At 36.3% G+C, this 20,783-nt stretch overlaps 1 protein-coding gene across 2 annotated transcripts in view; it reads right to left on the minus strand.

The window, feature by feature from the left end:
* The window catches only part of LOC306878375 (anoctamin-10-like), a 35,576-nt gene extending 15,149 nt beyond the window's left edge, over positions 1-20,427 (minus strand). Inside the window, exons 1-12 of one of the 2 annotated variants that reach the window (XM_079430693.1) lie at positions 20,079-20,427; positions 15,649-15,800; positions 13,858-14,055; positions 13,289-13,423; positions 12,221-12,340; positions 11,523-11,856; positions 11,154-11,389; positions 10,360-10,415; positions 10,013-10,087; positions 9,704-9,886; positions 9,284-9,475; positions 8,058-8,186 (exon numbers count right to left, since the gene is read on the minus strand). In XM_079430693.1, coding sequence (XP_079286819.1) covers positions 8,058-8,186; positions 9,284-9,475; positions 9,704-9,886; positions 10,013-10,087; positions 10,360-10,415; positions 11,154-11,389; positions 11,523-11,856; positions 12,221-12,340; positions 13,289-13,423; positions 13,858-14,055; positions 15,649-15,787 — 1,797 coding nt within the window. In that variant the 5' untranslated portion in view covers positions 15,788-15,800; positions 20,079-20,427. Of the gene's footprint in view, positions 1-8,057; positions 8,187-9,283; positions 9,476-9,703; positions 9,887-10,012; positions 10,088-10,350; positions 10,416-11,153; positions 11,390-11,522; positions 11,857-12,220; positions 12,341-13,288; positions 13,424-13,857; positions 14,056-15,648; positions 15,801-20,078 lie in introns of both variants that reach the window. The other variant, XM_079430694.1, reaches the window with a different exon arrangement.
* Positions 20,428-20,783: the final 356 nt, after the last annotated feature.

Consider the following 20,783-nt stretch of genomic DNA (forward strand, 5'->3'; position numbering starts at 1 on the left):
CTCTACACTAAGTACTGCTGCCAGATATGGGTTTGAGAGCACTGAATGAATGATTCATCAGTGATTTATCACAACAGTACATCAGTAACAGACAAGTACAATCTCCTGCAGGGTGCAGCCTAAAACAAGCTGAGAGCATGTGCAGAAGTGTGACTCAAAATGATGTTGCATTTGAGCATGAACTGTGGAAAATGCCACCCTCTCTTCAGGCTGATTGCTGTCTGAGTGAGAGAGGAGTGTGATGCAGAGACTGAGAATATCAGAACTGATATAACGTGAGAACAAAGCCCAGATTATTTGTGCAGTCACATTTTTCCCAGACAAATGTGTCATTATTGCAGATGTACTTAAAAAGACAAACACACCCCCAAATACAGACAAATATGGAATTGTTTGAATAGGTAAACCGAACCCTATATTAGAGGAGACATATTATGCCCAAATGATACAATATATCATATAAGCCTCAGGTGTCCCCAGAATGCCTCTGTGAAGTTTCAGCTCAAAATTCCCATTTGTTATATTATTTTGAAAATGGCAATTTTGAATGAAAGCAGAAACAGGCTGTTTTCGTGCATGTTTCTTTATATGCAAATGAGCTGCTGCTCCCCGCCCCTTTTCCAGAATAGGGCTGTGCCTTTACAGCTCGTACTTCAAATACTCTGCTAAAAAACATCTGGTTTTGATTATCATGTCTATCATGCGGAAATTATGTGTTTTAAACCATATAAGTTTAAGCTTTTGATTTACGGTTTGAAGCACATGCACAGAAAGCGGCTGTTACACGGCATGCGAGTACCAAACGAAGTTCTCTTTAGCCTCGTTCAGACTCTCAGGCCAAATCTGATTTTGTGCATATCCGGATGGAATATGATTTGAATAACTGACATATCGCAACTGTTCATATCCGATTTGTGTGTCCATATGTGCTCTTATGTTTTACGGAATGTGCGTTGGTTTCTATGGCAATGATGCTGCGTTGTTATGCCTAGGCTAAAAACAACAGTAACAGCAATACAGTTTGCAATACAGATGTTAGCTGTGTCCGAAATCGCTCACTCGTTCACTAATCCCTATATAGTGTAAGGCAGTTGAGTGCACTATATTAGAAAGGAGTGAACGAAATGATGTGAACGGATTCGGACGGTGATGTGTACACTGCGCGTGAGACTTGGCTGTTGCAAAAACATCTTCGTCACATATATACTTTTTATTACATGTACCTGTAAGTCACAGGGTGAGCGGAATTTGACACGTTTCCAGAGAAAGGCTAACAAAAAAAAGTTGTTATTTTTCTTGTTTTTTTTTTTTTTTGGGGGGGGTGGCTGGTAGATTCACCAGGGACCCGATATTTGCACTTTAAGGGTTAGTTTACCCAAAAATGAAAATTATGTCATTAATTACTCATCATCATGTTGTTCCAAACCCGTAAGACCTTCGTTCATCTTCGGAACACAAATTAAGATATTTTTGATGGAATTTACGTTCAGCATGTGCGCACTGTCTACTGAATATAAACAAAGCTGACTATGTTCAGTGTAAGTGTGCTGCACGTAAACAACACTCATTACGTTGATTACATTCTGGGGTACTCTCCAAAATGAAGGAACATGGTAACTCAGGAAGAAGAACTGCTGAATAAATTATGTTATTATTGTTTTCTTTGCACACAAAAAGTATTCTCATTGCTTTGTAAAATTACGGTTGAACCCCTGGTGTCACATGGAATATTTTGCCAATGTCCTTGCTACGTTTCTGTGCGTTGATTGTGGTAATATCATTGCTATGGAGAGTCAGAGAGCTCTGAGATTCCATCAAAAATATCTTACTTTGTGTTTTGAAGATGAACGAAGGTCTTACGGGTTTGGAACAACATGAGGGTGGGTATTTAACGACAGAACTTTCATTTTTGGGTGAACGATACCTTTAAACAAGAAAAATTCAGATTTTCATGATTTGTCACCTTTAGAGGAGTTATAACATCAGAAGCAACTATCCGTGATCTGTTCAGCCTGTTGATGACCAATCTCATGTGTGACCAGAGAACTGGAAGAAAATGTGTGTCGGAAAGGTGTCAGAGTCTTTCCAGGCTAGCCGTCATCCTCTTTAAGACGTGAGTGGAACGAAGTGAGAGCGAGTGTGAGAGGGCGGCCAGACACATCTGATCTTGCAGCGTGTCAGACATGGTTAGAGAGTCTTCAGTTAAACAGCTCTGGAAGAGCCTGTCTGCCAGTTAACATGAGCACTCGCAGGGTGGGGTGAACACAAATACACACACTCTCATTGTGTCCGATTGCTAATTTAGCCACTGACATCCAGATTATATGAAAACCGAATTTGCCCGCTTTCTTATTATAATCATGTAGAAAGCCGTGCTGCAGATAATGACAAAACTCACAATGAGAGATTCTCATCGTATAGTACAACAATACAATCACACAATGTCAGATCACAGAAACATGTGCCTAGTAGATTGATGCACTCAGAAATTAGTTAACATGTTAGCTCTTCTGTTTCCATTGTTCTGAAGTCAGTGGGATTTTTTGATTGTGGTCCTGAAATGCCCTGAAATAAGTGGTAAACACAAGCTCAGGGTATTTTCATTTTTTATATTAAGACATAAAATACATTAATAGCATGCTTTTTAAAGCTTTTACTTGTCTTGAAAAGGCTGTTATTAGTAAGTGGCTAAATGGGACTACACAGGTTGTCGGCCCAGGGATCACATCACACTGAATAGGTAAACTCATCTACTCATTAGTCTGCTTTCACAGCCTCGCTGTCTTTATAATCACACGCTTGCAAACTATTCTAATTTTCAGGTAAAATGACAAAGAGATGTTGGAAGCTTAATAGTGGTGTAGTTTGTTTATAGCCTACATTTAGGCTTTTACTTCTGCCAACTGTATTTAGGCTTTGAATATTTATAAAAGTTGTGTTTTGTGAGGGTTATCATGGTAAACAAGTATCGTAAACTTTTGCTGGTCACAGAGCTTATTTTCTACAATAATCCAAAATCCAACAAAACAGTCCTATTGGGTTTTCCAGGTTGGCCAACAAACATCACTGCAGTACAATAATACAACACCAAACTTAAAGGGACAGTTCATCCAAAAATGGAAATGAAGACCTTTAAGAATTTTCATTTTTGGGTGAATTTTCCCTTTAATTTCAATATTTAGAGTGCAGCATTACTTGACAAATGTTGTGGAAGTCTCTTTTGATTGCCAAGCTTTTTATGGTTTATAGAAGGTAAGCTATAGTTAAGCAACTTGTAGTTAAAAAGATGCAAGATAATAAAGCTTCAGGACCTCAAGCTATAAAGGGGCACTACAAGCTGCTAACAAATACAAAGTAATTGAAAGTGAAATGAAAGAAATTAATTTTAATTAGAGTGACAGCATGACACAATATATATAAACTACACTCTTCAAAAGTGTGTGGTGAGTACGAATGTTTTTTTCTCAAAGAAAAGAGTACCTTATGTTCACCAACACAGCATTTAATTTATGCACAATGCAGTAAAAACAGCAATATTGTGAAATATTATGAAAATTTTAAATAACTACTTAAAATGTAACTTATTCATGTGATGGCAAAGATGAATTTTCAGCATCATTACTCCAGTCTTCAGTGTCACGTGATTGAGAAATCATTCTAATATGTTGATTTACTGCTCAAGATGTGGAATGCTCACATTTCTTATTATTATCAATACTGAAATACGCTGCTTAATATTTTTATGGAATCTGTAATACATTTTTCAGGATTCTGTGAGGAATAGCAAGTTCAAAGAAACAGCAATGATTTGAAATAGAAACTAAAAAAGTGCAAAATGTTTGAAAAAAACATCTGTCTGCACACAAATCTTCCTCTGAGAGGTCACAATCAGCCTCCCTAACATCAAGCTTTTCAGTTCTTCCTGATCCTCAGCCATCTCCTGTCACCGTGGCTACACTGTTGCCTAGTTACTGCTCTCTGAGGCATGTCATCGTGTAATTACCTGAGTATCGAATGGCCCAAAAATAGGCAGCAGTCATGGCTCTGAGAAATACCAGCAATGACACACAAACCTCTCTGATTCATTCCACCGTGAGCCAGTGACAATGCACACAAACGCAAAGTAAAGAAAAGATAACAGAGCAAGGGGACATGTGCATTACCCATCATCTAAAGATGACCGTTGAGGGCACAGAAATTTCTCCATTACTCTTTTCGGGATTATTTGCTCATGTATGCAACAAAAACAACAAATCCTGTTTTCCTGTATTGAAACACCATCGTATGTACAGTATATCTCATTGCTCACAGGGCTGAACAAACACTTAACCCCAGTATAAACTTCTGAACGTTACTAATCTTGCGCCATTTGTGCGACAGACATCGTATCGTATATATATATATATTTTATTCTGGTGAATATTCCTTTAAAAACAATGCCTTAATAATAACTTTATTAGCAGCAGTTACCATTACATTAAGTAATACATTTATGTCATAGTTTCTTTAAGTTAAACTGAACTTTTATTTTGATCGGTTGCTGTGAAGACCTTTAAGTTTCTGTTTGTATATGATATGATGATAGCCGTTCTAGACATTATGTTCATGTGTTCACGTACTCATATATTGAGGGGGCAGAGGCTGAAAACACACATGCTTCAGTATGTGTGTAGTAAACGAAACCACACGTCTGGGGGGGGGGGGGGGGGGGGGTTGATAAAACAGGTGAAAAAAAATCCTACTCATATTGACAGACAAAATGAGCCATATCTGGGGTCTGGAACATGAGAGATTTAATCGTTTGTCCTGCCCTCCTCTGTTAGTATTTATCATATTGTCATATCAGACTATATGATATTGCATTACTACTTCTGAAAGCGATCCATACATCACACAGCACTCTGCAGTCAGTGAGAAGCAGACCCTCCCCCTCTGCGTACTGATCCAACGCCAATCCTTGCTCACTCCACTTAATAAACTAACAGAGTCAATCAAATATAGAAAGACAGCCTTGCCCTCCATAACAGACAGAGAATGTGACTTGCTTCCACTCAGTGTGTGAGCTCTATGTAAATGTGCATATACACACATATGTTTGTTAATAACAGAGAATTTCTATAGCTACTAAGGAATAAAATGCTGAATTTATAGACTCTTTAGATTTATAGATGCTTCAATAATTCCAATAACAAATCTTTTATTGCTTTTGAGAAAGCACCTTGCTTGCAATATTTGTCCTTACTAAATAAAACTATAATAAAATATATTTTTATATTTCTATTTAACAAAATTACCACATTTATTGCAAAAAGATTTAAATAAAAAATCAGTGAAGAAGCATTCAGACTGATGAGTGAGTGAGTCACTGTACTGACTTAAATCAATAACCAATTTATTTAAAAAAAAGAGTATTCTCATTACTAGATCAGTTACTTCAATGTTATTTTTGTACCATTAAGATGCTATGATATGTTTTTAATTTTATTTCAGTTTTTTTTTTTTTTTTTTTGGGTTACTATAATAACCCTTGTTATTGGCTAGGAAAACTTGTCATGCTCTATCTTTACCGTTCAATGGAAGAATGAAGACCCATTATGTGAACTGTTATGTGTACAGTATAATGACATGGGTACTATAACAAACACTTCATGTGTCCCTGTACACCAAATGGCTTAAAAAAACATACTAAACTGTGTTTTTGAAATTCAAAAATTGCCAGTAGTTTTCTGTAAGGGGTAGGTTCAGGTTAGGGTTAGGGTAATGGAATGTTCCCGTAAAGCACATGCAAGAATGTGTGCGTGTGTACCTGGTATTCCCTGCTATTTTGACCTTGTGGGGACATGGGGTTTTGGTCCCCATGAGGAAACAAGCTTTTTAGTATAAAAATATTATGCCATTATTATTCCATTTCTTTAATACAACAAATATTACCCCGTTGATACCTTTAAAATTAAGTAAATGTAAATGAATGCAAGTCAATTTAGTGTCAAGTCCAGCATGATTAATAAAAGATGAAGTGTATAATTCTGAATCATTTGTGGCACCAGACAGACAAATGTTATAGGTGTTTCCAAACAGGTTTACAGCCGTCCTTTATGTAGCCCCAAACACAAGCCACTAATTCAGTTACGTTGACACATAAGACCCAAGGGGTCTAGGTTTTTGGCTGGTTAACACCGTCCAGTTAGACACACCCGGTAGATGCCATAACTTCACTATTATGGTTTCAACAAGCAGTTTTCTCCATTGATGGCAATTCAAAAGCATTTTTTTCCTTCAATAAAACTAATGAATAAAAAATGATTCAATTGGGACAGACATGACTATGTTTCTCCTGATCTTATTTTATTTGTTTGTTTGTTTGTTTGTTTATTTGTCTAATAGCCCCCCCCCCCCCTCTCTCTTTTTTTAAAGATAATTATAAGGTCAAGTAAACAACACAGTTTTGTTAGTTATGATGGTTTTTATTCATTACGTACTTTTCATAATTCCATTTCTGATGATTGAATCTCATGATTTCACTGTTATTCTGCTCTACAAAGGCAATACATAAATAAATCAACTGTAACTAAGCCAACACTGAACCTGAGGAAAAAAGATGAAATAATTAGTGCTGGGCAACGATTAATCGAATCCAAAATGAAAAATGTTGTTTACATAATGTGTACTGTGTATATTTATGTACTGTATATATAAAAGACACACACATACAGTATATATTTATAAAATATTTACATGCATATATTTATATTCATATCATGTATATTACATATCAATATATTTTATATATATAAAATCTTTCTTAAATATATACACATGCATGTGTATTTATATATACACAAGTACACACACATATATTATGTACACAGAAACTTTTATTTTGGATGCGATTAATCGCGATTAATCAGTGCCCAGCACTAGAAATAATATATATGATTTTGTAGTATAGATAGATAGATTACACAACTGTCCTAATGTAACATCCTGTTCTCTAGCATCCGAGCTATCGAAGGTTGATGAGTGCCATGACCCTCACAGGAAATGAATGGACACGTCAGAGATACAGACATACAGTGTAGCCACACACTCACCCACAAACAAAGTTGATTTGGAGCAATGAGCTGACCTGCCGTGACCTGAGCTGACAGCAGCTGTTCCAGTGTAGCAAGCATACCCGTACTCCAGCTGAACCAGCCCTAAACAAATCAATTCACACCAACCAGCAGGAGCAGCCAAACTCAATCCAATCAATCTGAATTAGAACTTCAAATACCGCCTATACGAGGCGACATCACTACTGTTTGCTTTTGATTTGACATGCATATCTTCTCTGACTTGAGTCAATTTGGATCAAGTTTATTTGATTTAATGTTGCAGAACGAAACAACAAAGCCACACACAAACCTGAATGACTACAGCCAGTTGCTTTTGAGGTTTGTAAAGACTTCTCTATTCCCACAACACTCCTGGTTTTGAGTTTTATTTAAAATTCGGTCACGGTACGCTGATGCCGTGCGCGAATCAGTATGGCCTAATTACAACTCCAGTGATTACTGCGAAGTTTAATTAGCGGAAAACAAGACATGGCAAAACGAATTCCTCCCCAGATCCCCACCAGGTTCACACAGAATTTCAGAAGTTCTATTTTCTCTTCCCCAAAAAACACAAGTCTCTTGTGTGTTTGTGCGTGAGTGTGTGTTTCTCTCCATGCTTTGGGTCAGTTATTTTGAGTGGGTCTCCTGAGGCTAGAAGCGAAGCTTATCCTTTACTGAACCTCCTGTTTAATTCTGACGTTAACCCATATGGACTGGAGCTCCACGGCAGTGGGGATCTGGATTCTTCTCTTAAACAAACTGACAAAGTGTAATACACTGTTTCCTGCATTATCCAAACCACCAGGAAACAAGGACTACAACCAAGTTTAGTACCCTTTAACACCCATCCACTCACACGCAGAATGAAAACAACTCACTGATGCCACCTTATGGACCATTTGGACCATTGCAAATGGAGGTTATTATAGGTTATCATGGTGTAAGGACAGAAGAATATGTTACCTCTATTGCCACCACAATGAGGATCAGCTGAGTGTCAGATTCAGGGAAATATGCCTTCACTTGTGGGGATAAACCAATCAAGGCACAGTTGGTAACCACAGCGATAATGCTCATCGTCTCGAATGCCAACTGAAAGAATAAAAAGACCAAATGTTAGTTTTGTTTTTGTAAGTGTGTGTGTGTGTGTGTGTGTGTGTGTGTGTGTGAAAAATAAATAAATACATAAAGTTTCTGTTGCAGTATTAAAATTACAAATACCTTTTAAGAAATAGAAATATTCAAACAATCAAAATAAAAATCTAAAAAATAAAAGCTAATTCAAAATATTATCAAATAATATTTATAATAGTACACAAATAATACTTAAATAACCCTGGTGTGTAAACATGCAGTACCGTTTAAATGAGACAGACAGACATGTTTCTTATAAAGACATCTAGTCTAAATAACTTTAAATGCTTAAAGTTATTTTTCACACATGTAAGTGGATATCAGATATATAAGAGAGACTGTGATTTGATGTTTTTGATTATTAAATGTATTTTTCCACTAATCTTCCTTATGACAAATTCTGACTCATAGGTATTCTGAGTAACAGGATGACGCATGTAACGTTAAATAAATAAATAAATGATGGACTTTTACATTTGATACTTCAGTACATTAAAAACAAGTACCTTTGTACCATTTACTCAAGAAAACTTTAAAGCAGTACTTAAATTTAGAGTATTTGTACTTTAACTCAAGTACATGATTTGTGTACTTTGTACACCACTGTGAGATATCAATTTCACATGCTCTTTTCTCTGAATATGAGTATAACTGTGCCAAATCCATCTTTCACGGGCCTTTGCGAGCAAGTTCACCCAACAATGAAAATTCTGTCATCACACAATGCTATTGTATGGCTTCGGATAACCATGTACACTACTGTTCAAAACTTATTCAGCTGTTCATAAAAGAATAATGCCAATTTCTAGTTTTGTAAGAACCTTTTAGAAGGCTATATTTTAGATTGTTAATATTATAATATTTAACACAAACATCTATAACAAGTTGCATATTCATGATGATTCAAATAATCGTTTTGTACCGTTATTAAAGTTTATCATATTAAACTCTGTTTTTATAGCACTGTACATTTCTTCTGTCTCTTAAGCTTTCTTTAAAATACAGTAAATTATCAGCTCTTCTGGATGGGAGACTTTCTCATGAGGTTTTCTCACCTGCCACACCCCGATGTTCGCGGCTGGTTCTGAGAAGGGACGCTTGAAAACATGGCACATCTTGAAGGCGTCAGAATAAACCTCAGTGATGTTGTTCAGCACCACCAGCACAGCAGCCAGAGGATACACACAGGAGAACAGACTCACATAGCCAAACAACAGGAACTGCTCGAGGTAATCGTCAAATGTGCCCTGATCAGAGAGTTTTAGATCAGAGAAGTTATTTCAGAGGAATTTAAAGGTCAAAAAGGGACAAAAATGGTGATGTGAAACCTAAATTGTGATGTTTTTTGGTACAAGAATCTCAGACTAACATTTTAGGTGGACTTCAGGGGAAAGTGCTTGTTCACAAAATTATATATTTTTGAAAATTATATATTCTTTAAAATTCAAGGGATGATAGCAGTTACTGGGACCTACCAGATAGGTGTACATTTCGGTCTCCAGCTGAACTTGTTCCAGCAGGGGGAGCTCTTTATCACCCATAAGTCTCCTCATCCTCTTATGGACTTTCTTGTTCCTCCTCCTCTGCAGCCAGTATGGCAGGAAGGCCTCCATCACTTGATTCAGGATTTGAGAGGTGATGAGCAGGGTGGCCAAACTCTGATGATCCACACACAGAGACAATTTACCTCCATTTGAAACCATAAGGCATCTTGTAATCAAGTCATTCAAATTCAGTTGATTTATTGCTTGTCGAAGCAGCGGAGCTTTGTCTGAAATACTGACCTGTCTCAAAAGCACCATATCTTGCATGACAAAGGCAATATAGAAGAGAGAGGCAAAGCAGTTTACGAAGTTAAACTGGAAACAAACAAAACATCCAATAATTAAAACTAAATTTTCACTTCAGAAATGTGCATTATTTTAATAATGCCACACCAGGATTCCCACACCTTTAGACCAATGCATTTCCGCTACTATTCCAGTCGTTTATGGTAACTAATGATTTTTAAATATAATCATATAGGCATTGAAATCACAATTTTAAATTGACTGGGAACCCTACATTACAGGCACACATATATTTACAAGAATTAAAAAATAAATAATAAAATATTAAATGCAAAGCATACCACCAAAACTTTGAGCACAAGGTGATTCTGAAAGGATGACTCCAGTCTGTGGTTTTCTGCAAAAACAAAATACAAAGAATGTGATTTACCTCCATGTTGGATGGTAATTTTAAGTGTGAGGCATTAATAGCATTTCCATGAAATTATGGCAACATCACAAATTAATATGATTTAGACCAATGGTTCTCAACCAGGGGGCCTCAGCAAACCCAAGGAGGAAGCAAGATGACTTAAGTATTTAAATAAATATTAGATTATTATTAATATATTAAAATAATCTAACTCCATTCTAACTTAAAATGTTAAAATTAAAATAAAAAACAATAAAAATATTTATTTTTAATCTCCCTCAATAACTATTGTTTTTACTGACAATATATGGTTCTGGAATACAAAACGATGTTAATTCACCATATAAACAAATTATAGCAAATCTTCCGGAAATATCTTGGTATGTAAGGAGATTCCTTCAAATATTGCACTGGACAATAAGGTGCTACTGAGAATGCTGAGAACCACTGATTAAACTGAAGTAAATTTCAGTTGATGTTCCTTATAAAGACACTATGAACACCTGATCCTGCGACTTTAAATCTTACAATGTGACTCTATATCTTATTACAATTGCAATCTCACAGTGTGATTTAATTTTTTCATATTTTAAACTTCATCTCACAATTACCTTTTTTTATTTCAACTTTGAGGCAGCAACTGGCTTGCATAAGATTTAGTTTAAAGCTAACTGGTATTATTCCAAGACAAAAAAAACAGATTATAAAAGAAGAAGGGCTCACCCCAGGCTGTGAGAAACTCTGCAGCATAACGATACAGTAAGTTCATGACCTCGATGACCACAGCGTAGATGATACTGGGTACAAACAGCAGAATGCTCGTCGCGATGTTAGGATTTTCATCGTATATATTTATGGCCCAGAACTCCATGTCAAAGTAAACCATCATCACGTAAAAGGACAGATACAGGCACAGCAGAACAAAGGGTACCGACACCAAATATATCCTCAACTGCCGCCTGTCGTGGGAAAATAAACACTGTCAAAACAAACTGAGCATCTAGAACACTTCCCATATTTATCATGCTTATATTTGTTTTATTCAAATGCTTTTTTTTTTCCAAAACATGGTAACATTTCAAAAACTGGTACTTTGAGTTAGGGTAGACCGGTTCCTCTCGGCCCGTGACTGGATTAAATCCTAGAGCTCCGTGGAATCCAGCTCTCGGTTCTTCAAACGCTTTTTTGCGGCTCATAGTTCCCCACCCGTACGCTAACATAGCGCTGCATCTCTTCCACACTTCCAAGAATACTGTAGACCAAACCAGGTTGAAGACCGCAAACAGCACGTACTTGTCATAGTCCTCCCAGTCAAAGAGGTAGTAAGGGATACCGATGAGGGCCATGGGCACCAAGGCATATGTGAAATACTCCAGAAATCCAAAGTAGAGCGCCAGACCCTCACCAAAGTAATGTCTGATGTCATCTACAGCATGGAAGACACAAACAGAACACCTGCAACTTATATAACACACGGCAGTTTCAATGCATGTGTTTAATGTTCAAAAACACCAGACTTTAAGTTGAGCTGAGCTTTGAGATGGTGCAATTACAAATCTGCTTCACTTTACTGTTCATTTGCATTAAGCGAGCAATCAACAGTACTTCTGAATTCCCAGAATAATTCAAGAGAACAGCTATAAATCACACACACCCACCAAATATGACATTCTGCTGTACTTATATAACCAAAATTCTTTTCACAGTAAGTTATATCAGAAAACTGGTGATAAAGGCTGGAGTTGGGTTTAAAGTTCGTGCTGCCAGCGCACACAGACAGAGTGACTCACCCAGTGGCTGGAAGGACAATTTGAACTTTTTGTACCATGAGAACGAGAGCCTTTTAAGGTCTTCTTTGTTATGGAGAGGAAAATACTGGATTAGGACACCTTTAGACTGCAACCTCCGCACTAGAAAAGAGTTTACCGATAAAATGTAACTTCAAACATAAAACCAAAAAAAGCACTGTGAACAAACATGAATAAAAAAATACTAAAGCATTGTTGTTAAACAGCAAATATGACAATCTGAATGGCAATGGTTTAAATTTAGTTTTACTATTTCTATTTTCTAAACTTTTTCTATTTCAAGACTGATATAAAACAACAAAAAACTTTTTTTTTTCTACACGGGCAGGGTCTTCTACTCAAAAGTGCATTAAAAACACCAATATTAATATTCCATTTCTGAATTTCACTTTTGAATAACCAATAACCAAGTAATCAAAAACATTTACACCATTAATGTTTTAGCACACAGAAAGCGAGACCAATGGTTAAAGGGTTAGTTCACCCAAAAATAACAATTATTTCATTAATTACTCACCCTCATGAACATCTTCAGAACAAAAGTTAAGATATTTTTGATGAAATCCGAGAGCTTTCTGACCCTGCATAGACAGCAATGCAACTGACATGTTCAAGGCCCAGAAAGGTAGTAAGGACATAATTAATATAGTCCATGTGACATCTGTAGTTCAACCTTAATTTTATGAAGCTACAAAAATATTTTTAACAAAAATAACTTAATTCAATAATTTCTTCTCTTTCGTGTCAGAATTCAACGTGCGATAGTACAACGGCGCATGCATGTGCAGAAAATAATTGTTGAATAAAGTCATTATTTTTGTTTCTTCGCACACAAAAAGTGTTCTCGTAAAGATGAAGATGAACAAAGGTCTTGCGGGTTTGGAACGACATGAGGGTGAGTAATTAATGACAAAATTTTCATTTTTGGATAAACTAACCCTTTAACAGCATTTTCACCACCCTCCCCTCAGAAATTAAAAATACACACAGCAACTTTAATGTTTTTGTAACGTATTTATCTAATGCAGCTGGTTATTGAAATACACCTACCAACTGATTTTCCAGGGTAGAGCTTAAGCTTAGGGTATCCAGGAACATGCTCTTCGTTCTTAGCCCTAAGTGTATCCAACTCATGTTTGATAATGTATTGACACTCTGCGTCACTGAGAAATCCTTCACCATCTCCTATGAGCACAATGTAACAATGCAATGTTACAGAACAACCTGGACCAACACAGTTACTCTTAATACTGTATAGCTGTTGGAAAAGTCGATCGCACTTTAGTTTGGGGACCAATTCGCACTATTAACTATGACTTTAACCTTAATAAACTCCTAATTTGCTGTGTATTAATAGTTAGTAAGGTAGTTGTTAAGTTTACGTATGGTGAATCTAAAATATGGTCATTCAGAATAAGACATTAATATGTTCTTCATAAATACTATTAAACAGTCCATACGCTAGTAATGTGCATGCTAATAAGCAACTAGTTAATAGGGAGAATTGGTCCTTAAAATAAAGTGTTATCACATAATCAACATCTTGTTTCTAATTAGTCATATACTGTAGATGTGAAGCCTTTATTATGAACTAATGAAGCTGAAATCACAAATCTCACCATTAAAGTCTTTGAAGCTTTCTCTGTTGGCATAAGTGAATCCTCGCATTGTCCCATCGTGAAACTCCTTAAACAACCCTACATCCTCAGCTCCATTTAAGAGCCTTTGCAATGTAGAGCCCACCCCAAAGACATTTGGATTAGACTTCTGATCATCCTGAGCTGGAAATGGGAGCTGATTCACCAACAACTCTGCTCCTGTAAACAGAATCACCATGTTACACTACATTATTATTTTACCATGTCAAATTCCCAATAAATAAAAAATGTGCATCAAATTTGACAATAAAAATGAAAGTTTTCTGTAAACTAAAGAAAACTGTGTCACTGTTTATTGACTCTAAAAATGTATTATTAATTCATAAATATTATAATTAGTACTGTCAAACGATTAATCGCATCCAAAATAAAAGTTTTTGTTTACATAATATATGAGTGTGAACTGTGTATATTTATTATGCATACATAAATACAAACATGTATATATTTAAGAAAAATATGTTATGTTTATATATTAAATATATTTATAATATAAAATATAAATATATATATACATGTAAATATTTTCAAAAATATATACTGTGTGTGTGTGTGTGTGTGTGTGTGTGTGTGTATGTGTATTTATATATACATAATAAGTAAACAGTACACATACATATATTATGTAAACAAAAACTTTTATTTTGGATGCAATTAATCGCGATTAATCGTTTGACAATACTAATTATAATATTTGTCTTGTCAGGCAAAATGTCATATTATCTAATATTTTAGACTTTTGATGTTGACATATTTACATTCATATGTATTAATTTCTCCTTAGACATAAGGAAGATTACATAGAGCCAGCATTATTCATAGTACACAATGGCAAGTTTAGTGGAAATCGAATTTAGGAAACAAGATAAATCAGAGGTGAAATGCAGAAAAGATTTTTGTGATGGTAGACTGGGTGAGGGTTGGCAGCTCATTTCACCACAGAACAGTCATGAGGGATTCATTTCCTGTTGTTGTTGTTTTTTGGTTTTTTTCTGCATACTGGCTACATCACATGATTTTGATGGTGCAGACAAAAGTTTCTGAAATAGCACTGCAGTGAAGCAGTCTCAATAAATTCATATTTTAATTATTTATTTCCTTATTATCGCATCTGGACAGTTGCAGAATAACTTAAACCCAAAATGAATTTCAATACAGAACTGAAATTATAAACATGCTAATCAACGAAGAGGCATATTCAAGTAGCCGTGTATAAAATAATTTTTTTATTTGCTTTTGAATAAGCAAGCGTAGTGTCATTGAACCATAATCTGTATAAATATAAAAACAGCTTGATACAATAACATCTCATGTTACTGGCCTCTAGTGTTGAAACATTACAGCAGGACTTTATCATTTATGACAGCTTTACAGCTTAAGTACAATAAAAATTAATTACAGAACTAGTACTAATATCCATTTAACACTGCAGTGTCAGACTATTTTAATTCATAAATAGAGCACTGAGCAGTTAATATGGCACTTGTTGTCTGTGCAAGCAATATGTGTGAAGTAACTTTGCACTTGTGTTTCCTCTACAAGCAGAATTTGATATTCTATGGTCCTGACCTCTGTGAAGGGCAGGGTTCATGTTTGGTGGGCCATGAGTGGTTGAGTAACACTGACAGAGGCCCAAAAAAACAAAGAATGGACTTCAAACACAGACAACTTCAGAAGGCAAGTAGATATTTCAGAAAAATGTTAAGTTCCTGTCAACCTCTTTCCCAAGATGTAACATGCCAGGGGTCTCACCTCTATTTTGCTGCTTGTCTCTGATCCTGTTTAGTAACCAAGTGATGGCCTCTGCTTTAGTGTCACCAGCAAGCTCCAGGACCACCAGAGGGGTGAACGAAGAGACATCACTGTCAGAAAACGACAAGCCAAGTTGCATTTTTTCCTGATCCCTGTGTTACACACAGACGAAAAGAGGCAAGGGGCATAAAAAAATATATATAAATATATATGTATATAAATAAAACATATCACGCTCCTCAAGATTCAGATACAAAAGATAACAGGGTGAGATTTTACTTCAAAGCAGATGAAACAGCCCAAGTAACACCACACAATTCACTTTATAATATCACTTACTCTTCCAATACACGCTACCATTTAAAAGTTTATGATTTTTTAGACATTAATACTTTTATTTGGCTAAAATGTATTCGATTCATCAAATGTGGCTTTTACACTACTACAAAATAAATCAAGTGAAAATTAAGCAGCACAACTGTTTTCAACATTGCTAATAATATTACATTTTTCTTGAGCACATTACTGCTTTTTTATCAAATAAATGCAGCCTTGGAGAGCATAGAGACTTCTTTCAAACACATTCAAACATCTGGCACCTAAATGCAGTGATTTTTACACTGATAACACTTTCGCTAGTTTCAACGACCTTCTACAGAAATTTCAGCTTGCACAATCTAACCTGTTTCGTTATTTATTCAATCTCAAAGTTGCACCTTTCCTAGCCTGCCCCCTGCCCCCTATGGATAACATTTTACAGATTCCTGTAACCCCCAAAGGTTACATTTCTGCATTATACAATATAACTGTGTCTGCAAGCAATACCTCAATTGAAAAAGTTAAAAGAAAAGTGGACCAAAGATATAGACTGTAATAATTGATGAAATATGGGATGATGCCCTAAAAAGAGTAATGTGCCTGTGTCTGTGCACGCCAATACTTCATCGAACATATTACACTAAATCTAGACTTTCAGAAATTTATCCAAACGTCGATGACAGATGTGATCGATGCAAAAGTGATAAAGCTGACCTTATTCATATGTTTTGGTCCTGCCAAAAGCTGAAAAACTACTGGACACTTGTATTTAAAACAGTAAATGAAGCTTTTAACTTGAATATAACACCCTGTGTTGAAATTGCTATCGTTGGAGTGCCAGAACATGGAATATCTTTGACTAACAATATGTAAAAAGTTTTTGCTTTTGCTTCTCTATTAGCAAGAAAGAGAATATTGTTGGAATGGAAATAAAAATTTGGATTTGTGATTTGATATTATATTTAAAACTAGAAAAAAATAAACTGTCAAAAAAGGATCCATCCAAAAATTTTACAAAATTTGGAAACCTATGATTACATATTTTGAAAAGATGAAGACCCTACCTTATAACTACTTAATAGGACTAAAGTTTTAGAAAGGCCATCTGACTTTAATATACTTGGTTATGTCATGATTACTTATATATCTACACAGAAAGACTATTGGAGTGTCCAACATTTTTTTTAATTTAAGGTTGTGGAAAAGGGTGAGGAAAGAAAATACATAATTATGTAATTGTTTGCACTTTTTTTGTCTAAACATGTTTGAAAAATTCATAAATAAAGTGCAAAAAAAATAAAAATCTGGCACCAAACTTTTGAAAAGTACTGTGTATCCATTCTCCTTTAGTCAAATAGCAAAACTGATGACAAGATTGGAAGATGCTTTAAAGGAGCTGATGCTTTTAAGTGTTGTAGTAGTTCATAAAGTATCTATGTTCATTACAGTACAAAGTTCTCTGGAATATTTGATTCTGACTGGTCAGTCGTGGCACTGGGCAGTCAAGACTTTTTGTATAATGGCTGCTAAACTCTATATTTCACCACTGTCTATACAGCAACATACACGTGCTATTTTTGTGTCTCATGTATCACTCTGTGGTCTCTTTCTTTTTATACCAACGAAGCTGGTCTGACCAGCAGTAATGTACCCATGCAGGATATTTATCAACCAAATACTCTTCAAGTGTAAATTTTATTGATTTGCAGCTTTACAAAAAAAAAAGATTTTGCGTGGAAAAAAAAAATAGTAGTACACCGCTACATCAGCACTGATGATAATAATATTACAATACTACATCAAAAACCTAATATTAGAATTATAGTATAACATCATTAAAGAGGAAAGCTAGAGAAAGACTTTTAACTAGTCTAGTTTGAACAAACAAGTACAAGGCACCATTCAACCTGAGAAGGAAAGGAAGGTTAAAGGAAGGTGTGGAAAGGGACTTATATCCATTTCCAAGCCATCTACCATTCTACTCTATGTAAAACAATCAACAAATGGAGGATTTCAGACCACTTGTAATCTGTCCACTAAAAGCACTTCAAGATGCTTCAGGGCCTGGCAAACTTGAATTCCACATTACAACAAGTAATGCTTGGAAAGAATGTGAAACCATCTATAAAAATGTTGAGGCTGAACCATAAATTGAGTTTTCAACATGATAATGACCCAGAACATGCAAGCAAATCCACAAAAGAATGGCTCCGAACAAAGGAATGGAAAAGTCTGGAATGGCCAAGTCAAAGTCCAGACCTCAATCCAACTGAAATGTTGTGATGGGCCGTACATGAAAGAATCAGGATCAGAATCAGAATGAGCTTTATTGGCCAAGTATGTTTACACATACAAGGAATTTGTTATAGTGACAGAAGCTCCACAGTGCAACAGAAAGACAGCAACAGGACAGGACACAGATAATAAAAGATTAATATACAAATGACCAAAAAGGCAATGTACAAAGCAGCAAAAACACAATATATAATATAGACAACTATGTATGTACAGGTCAAGTATGTGCAAATAAAAGTGATTAAATAAAAATAAAATAAGTGAGTGTGGTGAATGGATAATGTATTATAGTTGTGTGTTCCACATTTATTGTTGAGTGTTCATGAGATGGATTGCCTGAGGGAAGAAACTGTTCCTGTGTCTGGTCGTTCTGGTGCACAGAGCTCTGTAGCGTCGACCAGACGGTAACAGTTCAAAGAGGGAATGTGCTGGATGTGAGGGGTCCAGAGTGATTTTGCCAGCCCTTTTGCTCACTCTGGATAAGTACAGTTCTTGGAGAGTGGGGAGGGTTGTACCAATGATTCGCTCAGCAGTCCAGACTACCCTCCGTAGTCTTCTGAGGTCAGATTTGGTAGCTGAGCTGAACCAGACAGTTACTGAAGTGCAGAGGAAGGATTCAATGATGGCGGAGTAGAACTGTTTCAGCAGCTCCTGTGGCAGGTTGAACTTCCTCAGCTGGCGAAGAAAGTACAACCTCTGCTGGGCCTTTTTGACAATAGAGTCGATGTGAGTATCCTACTTCAGGTCCTGGGAGATGGTGGTGCCCAGGAATCTGAATGACTCCACTGCAGTCACAGTGCTGTTCATGATGGTGAGTGGGGGGAGAGCAGGGGGGTTTCTCCTGAAGTCCACGATCATCTCCACAGTTTTGAGCGTGTTAAGCTCCAGGTTATTAAGACTGCACCAGACAGCCAGCTCCTTAACCTCCTGTCTGTAAGCAGACTCGTCACCGATATTGGAGAAGACCCTCCAATATCACACAGTATGGAGGAATGAGCAAAACATTTATTCGTGTTGATGTTTTTATAAGAATTAAAAGAAACACATCAAGAAGCCACTGATGTAGGGGTGTACTTATTTTCTGCACAGTCAAGTTTCCATTGTTATTCATTATATCACACGCATATTTAGATTATGATGTTTTAATTAATCTAAAAATGCAAAAAGCTTTCTAATGGTTAGGTTTATGGGAACGGTTGGGGTTAAGAGGGAGGAAATAGCATTGGTTCAATATAAAAACAACACAAGTGAATGGAAAGTCACCACAAAGGTACAAAACGTGTATGTGTGTGTTATTTTGTATCATTTTGTGTCTGCCTGCTGCCACACAGCAAATTGCAAATATTATTAATAATGCATGCATGCCTCTGTTTATGGATTGTATCTGGATATGTACAACATAACATCAACCATTTGAAGATGCATGCATCCGTAAACATGCAATTCTGGAAGAGGAAAAAAAATCCTGAAAAGTAACATTACATAAAAAGGTGTGGCAAGAAAACTAAACCTGTAGGAGTGACACAGTTTGTGGACACGTCTCAGGAAAGACAGCATGTGATTCTCATTACATTTAACATCTCGTTGCTTGTCCTGCTGTCTGAATGACAGTCAACTGGGCGGAGCTAAACATGCATGCCCGACTAGGAAACATACAGACAGGCAATATGTGACCCCACTTACATTCATACGGGCAAATAACCCACAAATGCCACTCTTGCTACCACTTTGCAAAGCTTAAATGCTTGTTAAGTAGCATATTAAAGAGGCAAGGCCTGAACCCCCTTGACATGTAACTATAGCCTATATCTACTCACAGTGTTGTGCCGCCGGAAAGCGAAACAGACGTCAGTCCTGCGCTTTAGAGACCCATTCAAGCCAGTTGATTTAAAAATCTTGTTAAAATTTGTGTTTAATTCAAGTGTATGAGCCGGAGAGGTTTAAAGTTAAGGCTGACTTGAGTTCCTCCACGTCATCGAGATGACACAGCCCTTATTCTAGATCACGCCCACCAACAAACACATGGATCAGCAACTGTGAGTGATTTAACATCAAATAAAATAAACATCCTTTGTGCCTTCAAACAACACGCATGCAGTGAAAACGACTTCTGAACTGTACAGTAATAATCTCTAGCCAGCTAGGAGGTCTAGATCAGAGTTCACTGACGCTTTGTCACGTGATCAATGCTAGCGCTGTCCGATTCGTGAGTGAATCACTCTTTTGAACCGGTTCTTCTGAATTGATTCATACAAATCGCGAATCAGTCTGGATCTGGCGCTTATTAAATGGGTCGGAATGGTTTCATTGCCACTATTTTTGGGAAACATTTAGGTCAGTTTAGTTTACATAGTTACAACAGGGACACTGAAATGCTAACGGATGCTTCACACAGAGCAATGCGAGATATCACTGATGCAGAAATGTATAAATATCAGTACAAAAGTAGACCTTTATTTATCCCATCAGTTAATGGGATAAATAAAGCTCCCTGCGAAAGCTCTTGAGACGGTTTTCGGTTT

Source organism: Barbus barbus, assembly GCF_936440315.1.
Source record: "Barbus barbus genome assembly, chromosome: 12".
Taxonomy (NCBI): Eukaryota; Metazoa; Chordata; class Actinopteri; order Cypriniformes; family Cyprinidae; genus Barbus; species Barbus barbus.